Source organism: Ambystoma mexicanum, chromosome 8, assembly GCF_040938575.1.
Source record: "Ambystoma mexicanum isolate Mex_15411 chromosome 8, UKY_AmexF1_1, whole genome shotgun sequence".
NCBI lineage: Eukaryota > Metazoa > Chordata > Amphibia > Caudata > Ambystomatidae > Ambystoma > Ambystoma mexicanum.
In genome coordinates this window covers 1102201650-1102218001 of record NC_090929.1, presented here as the reverse complement: position 1 = coordinate 1102218001, position 16352 = coordinate 1102201650, and the positions used below count along the sequence as shown (strand labels likewise).

The 16352-nt window shown below is 45.8% G+C and overlaps 1 protein-coding gene across 6 annotated transcripts in view; it reads right to left on the bottom strand.

Moving 5' to 3' along the window:
• Positions 1–16352, bottom strand: part of CROCC (ciliary rootlet coiled-coil, rootletin) — a 644212-nt gene that overhangs the window by 504866 nt on the left and 122994 nt on the right. For all 6 annotated transcript variants that reach the window (XM_069611116.1, XM_069611117.1, XM_069611118.1 and 3 more), the window contains exon 3: positions 11914–12062. In XM_069611116.1, coding sequence (XP_069467217.1) covers positions 11914–12062 — 149 coding nt within the window. The remainder of the gene's footprint in view (positions 1–11913; positions 12063–16352) is intronic.

The following is a 16352-nucleotide window of genomic DNA, read 5'->3' as shown; positions in this document are numbered from 1 at the left end:
TTTGTCTGAAGCCGTCATGCAGAGCAGAGGCTGCCTGAATGCACAGAATGCTCTGCTAGACAGAGCTGTTGCCTTAGGGCCTACAGGGGTCCAATTCGCATAGCTTCGCCTGTATTCACCACCAGAGGGAGCTGTAGGCTTATGATCTATAGTGGCCCTACTGTGTTCATCAAAATCTGCACTTTGGCCCGTGCATACAGGCCTGTACTTTAGTCGGAGATAAAACACTTGTGAGCAGACCACTTGCATTCACAGTGTGTGCCAGCAGGTGGGAATTTCATACTCGTGTCTTGATGGCCTCCCATTGCCCCACTGGTCACACCCATTTGTCGGCTCCAGACTGACAAGCGTTAGTAGAGCAGACAGAGTAAAGGAGAAGGGGTATCAGCAGCCACTCAGCTTCACTTATGCAATCCATGTCTCCAAGGTTACCATTGCAGGGGCACCAGTGTTTATGAAAATAAACCCTTGATTGGAGATAAAGATGCTTCCCATTGCCTCAATTTCCCATAAAAGAAGAGGTTCTGCTTCAGTTACCTGGAGAACTCTGCAGACAAATCTTCGCACATGGAGGAGAACGCGGACCCAAAGATCAATCGCAATGAAGCCCTGCAATTTCCAAGGCCCTCTCAATAGGAAAGCCATGTCCGATGATTGCGGTACTGGACTTCTCTCTGCTGGGTGAGACCAAGGACCGTCCTCACTCGCTTGACTCAGCAGGACTTGAGGCAATCCTGAAGCCCTCTGCCCTCGATTGGCATTGCTCACCTGCCTGAATCAGGCAAAGAGGTGAGAGCAATGCAACCGAGATGCACCAGTAGCTGAACAGAGCCAGAGACCTGGGGTTCCCCAAGTTTGAGCTACAACACAAAATCAATGATCCAAAGTTATGATATGATAAGGCATTTATGACACACCTGTACACAAGTGTTCCAGCACTGTTGCTCGCCAGTGCCCTCCTTAATTGAAGTGCTGTTGCAGGAGCTTTCCTGCAAACTTTGGGATCACTACATATTATCCCCACCAAAAATATCGCTGTATATATTGTCATCTGGAACGGCCATAGGCAATAATTTTGGGGGGATAATTTTGGGTTTTTTTGGGAGCGGGTGTTGCGGGGGTGTTCCCCACTCCTTTATAAATAATGCAGGGGTTGCAGGGGAGTCCCCCGCAGGTTCCATGCCTTAATATCGTGCAAAATTATGGCAATATTTTTGTATGGCGATATTTTTGCGGGGATATTAACACATGGAACCCAACCTTCTGCATATGGCTCTGCGCCGCCCTCAGAACGGAGGTATTGCACTCTAGCTCGATCGCTTAGTCCCTCAGTAGAGACTACCTGTCCCTTAGGCTTGCTTAGGTCCTCAATAGAGCCTACCTGTTCCTTAGGCTTGCTTAGGTCCTCAGTGGAGCATACCTGTTCCTTAGGCTTGCTTAGGTCCTCAGTGGAGCCTACCTGTTCCTTAGGCTTGCTTAGGTCCTCAGTGGAGCCTACCTGTTCCTTAGGCTTGCTTAAGTCCTCAGTAGATCCTACCGGTTCCTTAGGCTTGCTTAGGTCCTCAGTAGAGCCTACCTGTTCCTTAGGCTTGCTTAAGTCCTCAGTAGAGCCTACCGGTGCCTTAGGCTTGCTTAGGTCCTCAGTAGAGCCTGTAACGCTCACCTGATTCCCGTCGAGGCGCCGGTCTTGACTGGGTGAATGCCGTATCTTCAAAGGTGATGTGTAACACACGGTTGGCTCTTTGGGCTGGACCTCTGTGCACTGTATGTCTGACTCGAAGAGTAAGATGTCTGCAGATAGAAAATATGGGATTAATGAACTGGGGTTATTGGGTGCCTCTCTCCTCTTCCCTTTCTCTTCTCCTGTAGAACCCCACAGGTTAACACCCTCACCTTATGTAAGTGAACGCCGAGCTCTCCATCTGCCTCGGGGCAGGGTGCAGTAACCAGTTTCTTCACTGGATAAGGGTGCAGGCCTCTTGACCTCAGAGGACTGCTGTCCGTCGTTAACTGCACGAACGGTAAGTTCTGGGCACTTCAAATGTCTTAAAAGTCTTTTGTAATGATATCCCTTGTTTTGCAGGGTTCCGGCGATGGCGGATGGCGGGCTGATGAGAGTTGAGGATCGAACCCGCGTGAGGAATAGAAGCGCCTGGAAGCACGTAAGTAAGCACTTGTAGCCTGCTTCACGATGCGCACTAACTGTCCCTTTTATCTTGCAGGTACAAGTTCGGAGCTTTAGAGAAGCTGAAGGGTGCTGGAATACCCACTGGATTCGGCGTGGGAAGGAGTAATGGCACGTGAGTAATAAAGTTGCCCAATGTCTTTAAACGCACCTTCTTTTGTCTTTCAGATGCGGGATGCAGCGCCGAAGGCCTCTGGAGCGTGCGAAGAGCTGGTAAGCTTTTGTCTTTCAGATGTCGGAATGCAGTGCGAAGACCTCCGGAGCATGCGAAGAGTAGGTAAGCCTTTGTCTTTCAGATGCCGGAATGCAGCGCGAGGCGTTGGTGACAGCCGATGGACCAGGTAAGAGATGTGCTGCCACTGAAGACCGTAGTGCTAACCTGTTCTTTCTTTGTCTTTACAGGTGCTGCTGAAGACTGGATTCCAGGATGGTAAGCCTTTGTTCCCTTAGGCCCAGGATCAGAAGCAGAAGACACGATGAGCGTTCTGCTGCAGAGAATGCAGAATAACGCAAAGCAAGATTCATCCATCGGGTGTGGTTTAATAGCCTCCTGTAGTGCTTAGGTGTCTCCTTCCACAGCCACGCCTAGGTAAGAAAAGAGTTCCTGCTTTCCAGAAGAGTTCCAGTGTTCTGAACCTAGGGAGTGGCTCCTGCCCCACCCAACAGGAAAAGTAGTCCCAAACAGAAGAGGATCAGGGGTTCAACTGGCAGGTAAGTAAGCAGCATGGTCTGCTGCAGGTAAGTCCACCCAAGCATTATGAGCCCGGCGCTTCCAGCGCTGGGACTGGGCATCTTTATGAGCCTGGTGCCACTGGCGCCAGGACAGGGTCCAAAAGGTCCCAATTGGGACTGGCTGGCACTCAGAACCGGGTTATGGGTCTGCTTCCAAGGGAGTCGGGCAAGTCCTGATCTTTTGGAAGCAGAGATCATGACAAGCCTACATGTTCCTTAGACTTGCTTAGGTCCTCAGTAGAGCCTACCTGTTCCTTAAACTTGCTTAGGTCCTCAGTAGAGCCTACCTGTTCCTTAGACTCAAAGACCCATCTGCAGCTGCTCTCCACCGCCACAGGAACCGCAAGAATCTCAAACAAAGGATCCTGAAAACTCGGACCCTGACTCGAGTCGCACACGGCAGCTCTGGTTCAGAAACACCTGAAGATCACAGGCCCGAAAGTACAGGAGTGTCTTGGCTGTCCATGTGGAGAAGCCTCAAAAACTTGCCTGCATGCTGGGTACCCGAACAGTGCACAGTTCATCTGGAGGGAACCGAGAGGATTTGATCACGTTCTCTATTCCCCATGCTCCCTTGTAACTGCACCAGGACCAAGCATTTCTTGTACTAGAAATTATTTCCTTGGGGAGGGGGAGACGTGCACCATGGTTAAGCAGATATTGACTCAGCTGGGTAGCCCTTATTAAACAGAGTCTATGCACAGCTGCAGTGAACCTAGGACCAACAGTGCCCACCAGTAGATCCTAAACCCAACGGTCTAGCAAATAAGCACTTGCACCCAAGGATTTGAGAAGTTATGTGTTTTGCCTTGTCCTTTTCTGTACATAAAGGTTTCCTGCCTACCACAACATATTGGGTTAAATAGACTATAGCTCTTTCTGCAGACATTCATTTCTTTACTGAGTTAACGCGTTACCCTGCACTCGTGTCCAGCCCAATCTCCTGCTGAGGGCATGGTCTTGTTGCTCGGCCAACGCTACCAAAAGGCGTGCAAAGAGAAGACTAGTTCTGCCTAACTATGTAGTGCAATAGGATCCTCCACCTGGGAAAACTCCAGGCCATCATAGCCAACAGTTCAAATGTGAGGTCTTCAGAGCATCAGCCCCTTCCCTTCTTGGGTAGCGTGGCCTTGCAAGGATAGTGGCAGGCCTTCACAGCGCCAAAGGAGTTACCAAAGACCTCCGTGGTGGGCTTTTTGGTGGTACTTGATCAATGCTAAGCAGGGGCAGCTGTGCCCAGGGGCTGGAAGGGCTGCGTACAATTGCCCCATTTCTGTTAGTAGTGCACATTCATTTTTAGTCCAATTAATTCTTATTATTTAAAAAAAGAATATTTGAAAAATGTCCATATGCACATACTGCCATGCTCCCAACTTCCCAAATTGTGGCCTTGCACAAAAAACAAAACTATGCAGCAGAGAAGCGTGCTCACTGGCACAGTATACACAAAGGACTTCATTTAGAGTTTGGTGGTAACAGTAAAACTGGTAGTATTTTCGAATACAGGTTGTTTTAGCCCGCCACCTGATTTGTGTGGTATATACCACAAGCAACGTATGTTTTTATTTTATTGCACATTAGCCAAAACATTGACTTTTAACAGTAAAAAAAACATTTTAAAACCTACATTTCACATTATCAATTACAGTCAAGCAGCATATTAGAAATGATGCAAATGGTAAATACAGTGTGAAGTGGAGATCAACCACTTCCCTTCACAGCTTCAGAGAAAAAATCCAGCTCGGAAACATCCAAAGGGGCGTGGGGGGTTGGTGTGGGGGGGGGGGGTTCGCTCTCTTTGAGCAACCCCTTTGCCACGCAATGCACAAAAGGGTCAGAATTCGCATTTTGTGAATTCACTTTTTTTTCCAGTTCAGTGTGAACTGTGACTGGTTTACAAGCTATTTCCGACCCTGAAATGAGTTGGAAAAAGATCGTTAAACGAAGTACAATTATGCATGCAGATTTCCAGAATTACCACGTGCGGTATTTCAGGAAATCGACATCTGTTACCACCCAGCCTGCCGTATTTTTTAATTAGGTGGATTTTCGAAAATACTGTATACCGGTCGAAAAAACGGCTAACTGCAAATGAGACCCAAAGAGATAAAAACTGAGTAACGCTCCATTTGGGCGCATCTTAGAGGGAAATGCCACTTCTGTTGTCTCTCGTCATCGCTCTGAACCGCCATGCAGTTCTCTCGATTCTAGCAATCGACCTCTATTGACTGAATGGTAACAAACAGTCAGCCAACACATGTGTGTTCATTAACAGGCTGCAGCCATTATATTTTACCATGCACGCAGACTCTGCACGCTAGGTCTGTTTTGGTGGTGCTTTCAAGTAGGTGAATGTAACAGAATGGAATCTGTGAAAGAGGAACAGTCTGAAACTGTTTGGAATTTTGATGTTTACCGACACCTCCCCGCAGCTGTTTTGAAGTTTGACAACTTGACCATTATAAAGTGACGTGTCTTCTTGCCAATATCCTGATGGAACCCAAAGTTCCAGCTGACAGCGCATGTCTTTAACCGTGGGCGGCACCGATCCAACATTCTAGAATTGTGCGCACCCCGATCCTGCCGGCATAATAAAATGTAAAAATAAGCCATGTCTAGCTTTGACAGGATGGTCTCAGTGAAGCTACAACATAGTAATGACAGCTTGGGCCAATAATCATTTCACTGACAGGGCCTCAAGTGTGTTGGTGTCTAGGGTTCATCCAAAACAGCCATTTGGGACCAGCCCAGGGAACTCCCCTTTGATCTCCCAGGGAAGGCTTGTCCCCTTCTCCAAACGTCAGAAAACTAAACAGTGGGTACTCGGAGACCCATTGCTTCAAACGTGAGGCCTGCCAGGATAATGGAGAGCTCACTCCAGGGGGGCAATTACCAGAGAACCTTTGAAGCAGGGCAGGGCAGAGGGGAGGATAGGGACATCTAAGAAAGAACTTTCCCCCAATCATCCAAGAGGAACATTTGGGGTGATCTGCTGATTGGACAAGGCCTGCTGCAAGCCGGGCCACTGGTGCTCGGGAAGCTGCTCATTGGGTGAGACAGCCCCTGCAATTGCTCTATGGTAACCTTCCAGGCTGGGAAGAGCAGCACAAGGACCCACCTTGCCACTGGAGACCCTCAATGGGGCCACTACCAACAAAGGCTCAACCACCAGCTCTGAGCACTGTTTGCCAGCTCCCATCTACTTTGAGGCACGTCAAGCAACCAGCTGCCTGTGCCGCCCACTGTTTTTCAATTCGCTGTTTGATCCGTCCCGAGGCCGACCAGACACAGTGGCAGCAATGAACTCGCCCGACTCAAACATTGACTAGACCCGCTGGTAGCCATCATCTCCTTCTGTGTCTCGAAGCCGACTAGACCTGGTGGAAGCACCCATCTCGCACGCCAATTAGACCCGCCGGAAGCAAACATCTCGATCAATCTTAACGCCAACTTCCTCCACTGGAACCCATTGACTTGCCCACTTTCAACACTGACTCGACCCACTGGAAGCAACTGTGTTGCCGTGGACTGCGTTAAAACATCTGGAAGCCTATCTCAATGTTGTTTAGTTCCAAGAATAAGCCCAAAATGTATTTAAAGTGGCTCTGTCCCCCTGGAGTGCCTTAAAGTGCCAGTGACATTTTAAGAGCTCACCTTTAAAGAACTTCTTAATTAAACTTGGCTTTGCTGCTGCAAATATTGTTGGTGCCTCCCTGTCGTCTGACCCAGAGTTCCCCCTTTCATTAAAGTGTGGATATTCTGTGTCTTCTCTTACAATGGTGGGTTTTACTGTTTTTGATTAGTGTGTTTGTATTTTTAGTTTAAATAAAGTTTCCGGTTTCAATAGCACCTTAGTTGATTATTTATTTATTACACAGTACCATGGTTGTTTTGTCTGCTTCTGTGCTAGCCCACACCCCTCCTGAAGAGTATAGCCTGCCCTCTGCCCACATTCCCACCAGTGGCAGACGTGATATACCTGCCCGGCTGGACTTGTAGCACCTCCATGATTGGGATCATTACTGGCTTAGCAGTAGTATGGAGCTGAGTAGGAGTTTTACGGAAGAGCAGTAATCATTCAATCACAATGGAATCATAGTGTTTGACTACTTTACTGGTGCAGCCAGTGCTCCAGATAAGATTTGGAAGTGGGAGTATTTTACGGCCTATTTTTTAAAGTTGCAAGTAAAAATGTTTTAACTGTGTTTCTTTGTTGACCCCAACAGGGTCTGTTGTTGTAAGTTTCAATGCAAAAACCAATAAAATATGATATAAAAAAAAAACGGAACCGTTTTTTTGTAATAATGATTTCTTTTCACATAGTTATTCATGCACATTAAAAGATCCATGTTAACCTCTTCCTCTCAGGCAGTTATAATAGCAGTTTCTCCCTGTTGCAGTACATGCAGTGCTGGTCCAAAACAGATGCACGGAGCCCTGTGGGTGAAAGCAATGTTCTACATGTTTTTGTTGGGAGCATTTTTACTCCCTATATTTATTTTTGGGGAGTATTTGCCTATTTCAAGGGAGCTAAACATGGTTGATGCACCATTTATCTGAAGGACTGGGTGCAGCAATGCTGGCAAGTGTTGATGCCTTGCCTTCTTCACGGCCTAAAAAGGAGGGTACATAATGAACTTCTTGTCAGTGAAAATGGAGAGAAGGGTGGCTCTCCCCAGGTCTAGGATGAAAGGCAGAGAGGCAGGAAGGAGAAACAATCCGGTTGCACAAGCGGTTGTATACGAATTGTCCGTTTTACAACTGTTCGAATGACAATTGACCTTTTCATAATTGACCGAATTGTGAAGGTCAATTGTACCATATATGTGGGGGGAAACCCCCCACCCAACGCCAAACCCCCCAACACCCATATATATATATATATATATATATATATATATATATTTTCAGTCAATTGTGAAAAGGTCAATTGTGACCCTTTAAATTCGGTCAATTGTTCATTTGAACAATTGTAAACGAACAATTTGGGTAATACCTGCACAAGCAGCAGAGGGCATGGGTTGGCGATGGAGAGAACACGTGGTAAAGAGGTGTAGCTATAGTGATGAATGGGTGGCGTGGGGGTGGAGGGACATTTTGTCAAAAAAGAGAAAGAAAATTGGGGATTGTGGGCAAGGGAAGCAAGAAGAAAGGAAGGAGACAAATGGCAGAAGGAGGAAGAACAAAACATTGAAATTGAGAGACAGATAAAGGAGAGACAGACACCAGAGAAATCCCACAGGCACCTCACAAAATCACGCGATGCAAAAAAAGAAAAACACAAACTTTACAGAAATGAAGAGACTTTACTGCACGGACAATGAATTTCAGGAACTCTCATTACTTTCTCTACATTTTAGAATACAAACTGTTGGATTATTAAAGTACCATGGGGAAAATTGTAAAGTTGTAGGCCACTAGCTAGGCATAACAATTCAACCACCCTCTCAATTATACACATACACACTGCACGCTACTTCTTACTCGCCAAGAGTCAATTATCACCAGCCAATGGCGAATGCGAATTTTGCACTGCAGAATGGAAAAATTCAAGTTGCGATAGCTTCAATTTGACTAAACGTAAATCGTATCCCCGGATGCTACAGGGAAGGTGAGCCAGACTCACCCAGAGGCAGGACACACTTTTAGTCTCGGCAGCACCAGACCAAAGCCCACCCAGGACTTCGCTTTATTACTTTTGCAGACCTGCATTTTAAAGGCAATGCGCAAGTGCACCGTCTGAGACTTCTGTCAATCCCGCCTTAATCCCCAGTACAATTGGTAGCTGGTTGGATTGACATCCCATATGAGGTAAGGGGAGGACGTTACCTGCATCCCTGCCATTACCTCTGCACATTACACACCGAGGGCTTCAGGTGGCATCATGTATACACACAAAAGACAGACAATTGTGAAACTGCACAGGAGAGCAATGTCAGGGACAGGCCCAGACTACCTTTCGCCATAATGGGCAAGTGCACATTTCATCTCACTTGCTTTCGAAGGGTAATGGACTTCCTGTAGCCATTAAGGCTAGGAGATGTAACACGCGAAGTTGCCCTTTTCACCTCAATGAAGACCCCTCTCCAATCTTCCCCTGCAGTACTGGATACTAAAAAAAAGGCTGAATCTGCAAACGTGTATTTATTTATTTAGACATTTGTAAAGCGCACCGAACCCTGAGGCATCTGGGCGCTGGTTCTTGACAGTATAGAAAAGTACATATATACATGGAAACGGACAATGCGATTGGTCAGCTGCAACGCCAATGTGAACTACTAAAACAGCAACTTCCAACCTGAGACCCAGAAAGGGGGGCGGGGGGGGCTTACTAATTTATTTCATGGGTAGGCAAACATATGCTTCCCTTCCCAGCGTCTTCCCCCATCTCCAGTACGGGGTCTTTTATACATTCATATAGTTTGAATATTGCAAACTCTCCGGCTGGGGTTTGTGGGGATGGGAGGGAGGGGTGGCAATCCCAGAATGTTTAAACATTTGCTCTAAATACACCTCATAGCTTTGTCCCGTAGACAAGTACATAATACTACGTAGGCAGGCAGCTGTTAGAGTTTGTGCACTGCAGCCAATCTAGCCGCGATCAATCTGTTTACTGAACCGCATTCTGCGGTTTCATCCCCACAAATCACGAAGTGGGTTTCATCGCAGGGGGAAATTGATTTGTGTTATGTTATCTTGCATTTGTGTAGCGCCCGATGCCGCAGTTTATGGCTTCGAATCGCTTTGCCCGCCAGCGAGGCAATGGAGGAGTATGATGGAACATTCAGTAGTGGTAGGGAGAAGCAGAGTCGGTAGATAGTTGGGATGAGGGCGAGAGATAGATGCACAGGAAGGCACAAGAAGGAAAAGGTTGAGGAGCTATGTGTACTGTAGGACCAAATTTAACCAGGGTATGTCTGGAAATGACACACTCCATGCTTACTTCCCTATGCCCCCAACAACATTCGGGAAGGGTTGTAGGTCAGAAATCCGAATTTGCCAAGTTTGCAAAAACAGTCTGAAAAACGAGCAAAAAAAAAAACCCTCACATTTTTAAGTTTCCTCTTTTATGTCATGGTTACCAAAACCCCCAGGCTCGTGCACAAAGTGCTTATGGCCAGAGTTTAATCCTTCCACATGTCATGGTGAGCCAAGGCATGTACAAAAAACCATGTCAAAGAAAACAGCGCTTATGTAGAGGGGGAGGGGCTGAATGTTTGGGGGAAAGAGTGCGCAAGAATAGGTGGTATGGCGGGACACCCCATTAAAAGAACAAAAATACAAAATCCCACGATGAGACATACCACCATATAATTTAGCACTTTGGCGCTGGTGGGAACAGGCACCTGTTTAAGCAGTCTTATGTAGAGGCCCATAGGAACCATTTCTGGGCTTTATGTAAAGCAACTGTGCATGAGAGGCGAAAATAATAAAAACATGTTCCTCTATAAACAGACCCCCACACTGGTGATGGACGCTTACAGGTCAGTAGCTTATTCTTATCCTCAAATCACAAAAAGGGAGAGCTGGACTCTGAATCTAGAGATGGGCGCACATGCGCTTTAGTAACGAGCACAGTCAGACCTAGACCAAGGAGTTCTAGAGACTAGCCCCCTGCCCAGCAACTGTTGCTGTGGTGATAGCCGCAGCCTTCTGACATCCATTATCAAGTCCAGCTTCTGCCAAGTGGAGATGCCCGATGGCTTCCTTGGCCTAGTCCAAGTGCTGAAATGTGGTCTTGGCTGAAAGCAAAACTCAGGGGGGGGGGTAGACAAGATGCCCCAGCACTATCCAAATATCACCATGGCTAAACATGCAAGTGTCATCTGGTCAGGATGGTACTTCCCACCCCCATATGCGTCATTTGGGTGTCCCAAATGAGAAGTAAAATGGTACTAGTTACCATATTTTACGAACAAGCTAGTAAGAAAATACCCAGAGAGGAAGGAATACATTTTTGTGCCATTAGCATAAATTACGAGTACCTGCTGGCTGGGATGGCACAGGACAGAAGGACAGAAAGCTTAAACTTAGTTGTTGTTCTAAACAAACATGCTAGACAGTCGGCAGTGTCACTCAGGAAAATGAAGTGTGGCCATGGGTTAATGCGGAAGGCCAGGAATCGCAGCATGGCGCCAAAACGAGTCAGAAAGAAGCTTTGTGTACACCGGGTACACAAACATAGACAGTCTAGAAGATATGAGGCACAGGGCCTGTTACAGTGAGACCATACCGCCACCCGCCAGGTTAAATGGACACACACCCAATACTACTCCTCTGGCATCATGTTGGCAACTTACAAATCACCAGGACTGGCAAAGGAAGGGATTCCTTTAGGCTGTAAACATGCACATTGTGTCGTTGGCCCGGTACAGCCTCAGTCAGTGATTTTCAAAGTTTCATGCCATTTTAGGAGTACTCCGTATTGGAGGGTCCCAACATTTTGCTACAGTATCAGTTTCAAGTGAGTTAAGAAATGATTCCATTTTCCGGATTAAGAGTCATGCGGATTTTATTTTCTTGGATTGGAGTAAAACTTAATGATGTGTTTTAGGTTGGGGTGTAATGTATTTATTTTCTTTTTATCTATGGATCATTAAAAATTGTATACATTTTGACGATCAGAAGACCACAGATCTTAATAGCCTGTTGTCGTCAATGACGTCTAGAATCCATGTTCCTGCACGTCACTGATAAGAAGCACGAAGGTAGACCTCAAGCAGCACCCTCCTATGAAATTATGGGCCAGCATCCTCGTGTTTACACGAGTGCCATTGGTCAAGTTCAGCTAACTTCCAAAATTATACAATACCGACTCCTCCCACATAATGGGGTGGGGCAGGAAATAAGTCCACACCCAGCATAAGCCAACTTGTTTGGAATCGATGCACTACCAAGAGACCCTTTCGAAGTGTAGATTGTTTTGCAGCGGTCACCGAGCCAAACCATAAGTCGGAAGTGAGAGCAGGAATGGACATGCCACACACTCTACCTACCCTCTCGCTGATGGCATTGTACTTGATGGCCAGTTCATCGCGCTCTGCCCGGCTCTGGGCCAATAGGTCTTCCACACGAGACAGCTCCTGCTGCAGAATGCGGTTCTCTTCCTGCATGGACAGTAGTGACGTCATTTCGTCTGGCGGCTCTGTATGGGGGATGAGAGAGAGGAGGAAACATCATCAGAGTGCATGAGGCATGAGACGATTGTATTCAATTCAGCAATTTACTTAAAGAATGGTGAATTGGGATGGGGTTCCTTGCTTGCCCAACCTGCCGTTCTGGCCAGTCCATCATAGCTGAATTGCTTTATTCCTACCCAGAATCAATTGAACCTCAAATACATCAAAAGGACAGCATACCTCTTTTGATCCTAAAAACATCCATCTTTTAAAGTTTCTAACTTTAGAACAAGTGGATTTCTTGGAGGCGGTATTCAATTTCACATCTGGACCAGTCAGCAATTTCTAGACTTCTCAATGGCAGGACAAGGGTTACTGAAATGTACAAGGGCGCCCCTGCCTTTTCACCCTGAACTACAACCTTGCAAGAACTCCTCCTGACTGCCAGGTTTGGGTCTATTTGACCTAAAACATTTGACCTAATCACATTTGATCAAATTTGACCTTTCTTTTCGGTCTAAAATGCGGGGGGAGACCACCTGGAACTCCCCTCCCCTCTTCCCCTCAACCTAATCTATACCCTTACCCACCCCCATATATATATTTAATTAAATTTGACCAAAAACATTAGATCAAATGTGTTAGGTCAAATGTTTTTAGGTCAATTATGCTAATACCGACTGCTAGAGTTACAGAATATTTTACCAAGTACTTTGATGAATCCTGCGTAATCCTCACAGAAACCCTACCTAAAGTCTCCTCCCAGGTGGCATGGGGAAGGCAGCCGCTATCTGATCTTAACCCTGGGAGTGGTGTTAGCCAGGAGGATTACCTGGGAGGAGAAGAGTCCTAAGGGAATAGGAGGGTTCCGCTAGGAGAGAGACCGTAGTTTTCCTCTTCAGAGGAAGAACTCGCCATTTTGCCAGAATATTTAATGGCTGCCTGTCAAAGTAAGATATATCTTCCCAAAACTATTTATCTTGTCAGTACTTACCAATATGGGAATAATATATATAAGAATTCCAGCTGTAACTCCTTAGTGTTGGATACTTATAATTTCCCCTTAAGTTTGGGTTATGAAGACAAGAATAAAACATTGGCTCCTTTGAAAACCGTCTCTCAAGATGTGTCCAGTAAACAGAGCAGATTATATAAAGTGAAGACTGAGGCTCTTAATGGAAAAACAAACCAGAACATTGGGGACTTCAAGTCCCACAATGCACCAAGTACTGGGACAAGGAAGAGGGACGCAGAGATCCAAAATGACCCACACCTGAGCGGGACTTTTGATTATATAAAAGGTCCCTTCAGGTGCAGGTCATTAGAACAAGAAGGCAAAGGGCAGAAGAAGTTGCATGCCGCCGTTGCAGCAGCAGAAGTGGAATACTGAAGCCGCTGGAGCCACTGCTGTATCTGAAGCGGATGCCGGCTCTGGGAGCGTCGTTTTGTTAGAAGAGCGAAAGTGCAGATGTCACGCAGTGTGAAGCGCTGTTCTGCAAGGCTTCCCCCATGGAGCGAGAGACTCTCCTGACCTCACGTCTTGTTTCGGTGGCCGGCGAGAACCGGAGCACTTTAGGAGCGAGGAGAGCTCCTTTCCCGCTAGGTGCGAGCCGCAGGAAAATGAACAAAGCCGTTGGTCAGGCAGAAAGCTGCAGAAGAAGCAGAGTTGGATACAGCAGCAGATCGAGCAGACGCATATGAGGAATCCAGTGAGTTCACTGTTGCTAGGTAATCGCAGAACGCTGTGTAGATTTTGAATACCAAACTAATGCAAGAGAAGCATATTTGAGTTGTAACAACGTTGACAAAGGACAAGAAAAGAAATGTTGCAATAACTATCATCCAGTAATGGTATCCACTACAGAATAATTGCTCATTTTACTATAGCCGACATGATAGCTCAGTGGGTTGAGCGCTTGCTGCTGCGATGTGTGTGTGATCTGCAGGTTCGAATCCCAGCGAGGCCATCTCACCCTTTCATCCTTCTTAGGTCAATAAATGAGTACCAACACAGGTTGGGTGATATTGTATGGATATTTGTTCTATAAAAAAGAGCTTAAGCGTAAGTGCAATACAATAACTTATTATCATTTGGCCTTCGACGTCTGCTTGCATTCACAGTAGTTTGGTAATATCTATACACACAGATATATATTAGGGTGCCAGTCGCCGCCCTACAGTTAAGGTGAGTCAGAGTTCCACAGGAAATCCCAAAAATTAATTTCTAATAACTTTGGACTTGTGCAACGGATTTGGCTAAAAGTTTGCAGATTGGAAAGTTTGGGAAAGATCAGTTAAAAATAAAAAAGTTATTAAGAAAACAAAAAAAGCACTCTTGGGCCTACTCCCCATTAATTTTCCCATTGACAAAAAAGAAAATCTTTTCTCGACTGCACACCCAAAACCGCTGGACAGATTTGGACCAGGTATGAAACAACTTGGGCAAGAAGCGTTGGCTCGCGATTCTTTTTTGGTTTGGAGTTATACCATCCAGTACTTTAAAAAAAATATTTGACGGAGAAGGGGGTGCCCTCTTCTACAAAATAAATACTTATATTTGCCTGGATACATTGAGCATACAGGGGTTTAGGGAGTTTATAAATGAAATACGAAACATAGATGCAGTTATACCCCAGGTTATAGCAGAGGGTATCGGAAAAATAAAACAGGGAAAAAAAGCCATTTGAAGGTTAAAAATAAATATGCACATGCCATCAGGTTAGAGTTGGGGGGAGACAAGAGGACACCATGTGAAATTTGGGTCTTGGAGGAGGGCTAGGGACAAAGTTTGCAACACAAGGCTCCAATGTTTTTCCCCGATACCCTCAGCTATAACCTGGAGTATAACCACGGCTATCCGACATTTCAACTGAAACTGCGTCACAGAAATGTTGAGTGCTGCGGGGAGTGGGAGAGGACAGGGGAGGTGAGGTGGCCATCAGGGCAGTGGGAGGAGCTGGCACTATTCCTGATAACCGCAGGTATAAGACTACAATACCCGTGGCTATCTGTAGTCCATACTACAGGTACCCATGGGTATCTGTAGTGCACTACAATTGTAGCCGCGGTTATAGGAAATAAAGTTATTCAGAAACAGAGAGTCATTGGGACAGATACATTGAGGTCGGGGGAGAAAACTCAGTAGTGTTTTAAAGTAAAGAGTGGGCACGGACGAGTGGGCGTGGCCATAGGGCACGGTCTGGCCAAAGGCCATATCCAGTAGGGTTGCATACAGTGGGCATGGCCAGTGGGCTGCAGCGGTTTTCAAATATACAATGGGCATGGCCTTGGCCAGTTGCGCGGAAGAAAATCTATGGAATAACAAAACCCTTTTATCAGTTAAGGTGAGGAACTTATCACAACAAAACCCCTGAAATTGAACGCATTAAGGAACTCGGGACCGGCTTAACTTGGTGCATTCCCGCTACAAAGCCCAAGAGCACCGCTAGATTAGAAGAGAAGGCATTCACAATGCCATAGAAAATGGCATTATAGGGGATATAGTATTACAGGGGAGATCATTGGGAACGTGCCTAGTTTAGCCAGTCCTGAGTTCCCTAATGCGTTGAATTTGAGGGGTTTGTTGCGATACGTTTCTCACCTTAACTGATACTTAACTAAAGTATTTTCATTGAATGAATATATATAAGCTAGCTTGAGTTGTATATTAGAAACAATTCGTGTTTTACAGACGTGGGTGAGGGTTGTATTACTGTTAGGATACACAAATAGGTGAGCAAAATTGTGGACCCAGCTTTCTTTCTTCTTCTTTCTGTTCTTGTTTCTTTTGTTCTCTTTCTTTTACGTTGAGGGGATTTATGTTAAAAAAAAAAGAATAATAAAGACTGTAGTATGAGAAATGTATAATAAATGTGCATTAGTATATATACCTTTTTAGGATCCGCCGAGTGGATCTAAAGTACAAGCCACTTTATTAGCCAATATAAGTGTTGCACAGCACTGTGTACTTTTTATGCATTAGAAAGAACTGTGAAGCATTTATCAGAACAGTACTAGGTAGTCTAGGCACCCAGCAATGTTATTGTTAACAGTGTTCATTGCAGGTTTGCACGGCTGGCAGCACTTCATATGTTTATGTTGAAATATGTCAATGTGTGACAGTGATTCTGTGCCTTACGTCCATTGACATCAGTGTTGCACAGCACTGTGCACTTTCTATGCATTCCAAAAGAACTGTCAATTACTTACAAGTACTGTACTGGGGAGCCTTGGCACCTAGCATTTTATTGTTTGCAATTTCTATATGTCAGTTTGAACGGCACGCAGCACTTTTTATGCGCATATTTGAATGTGGC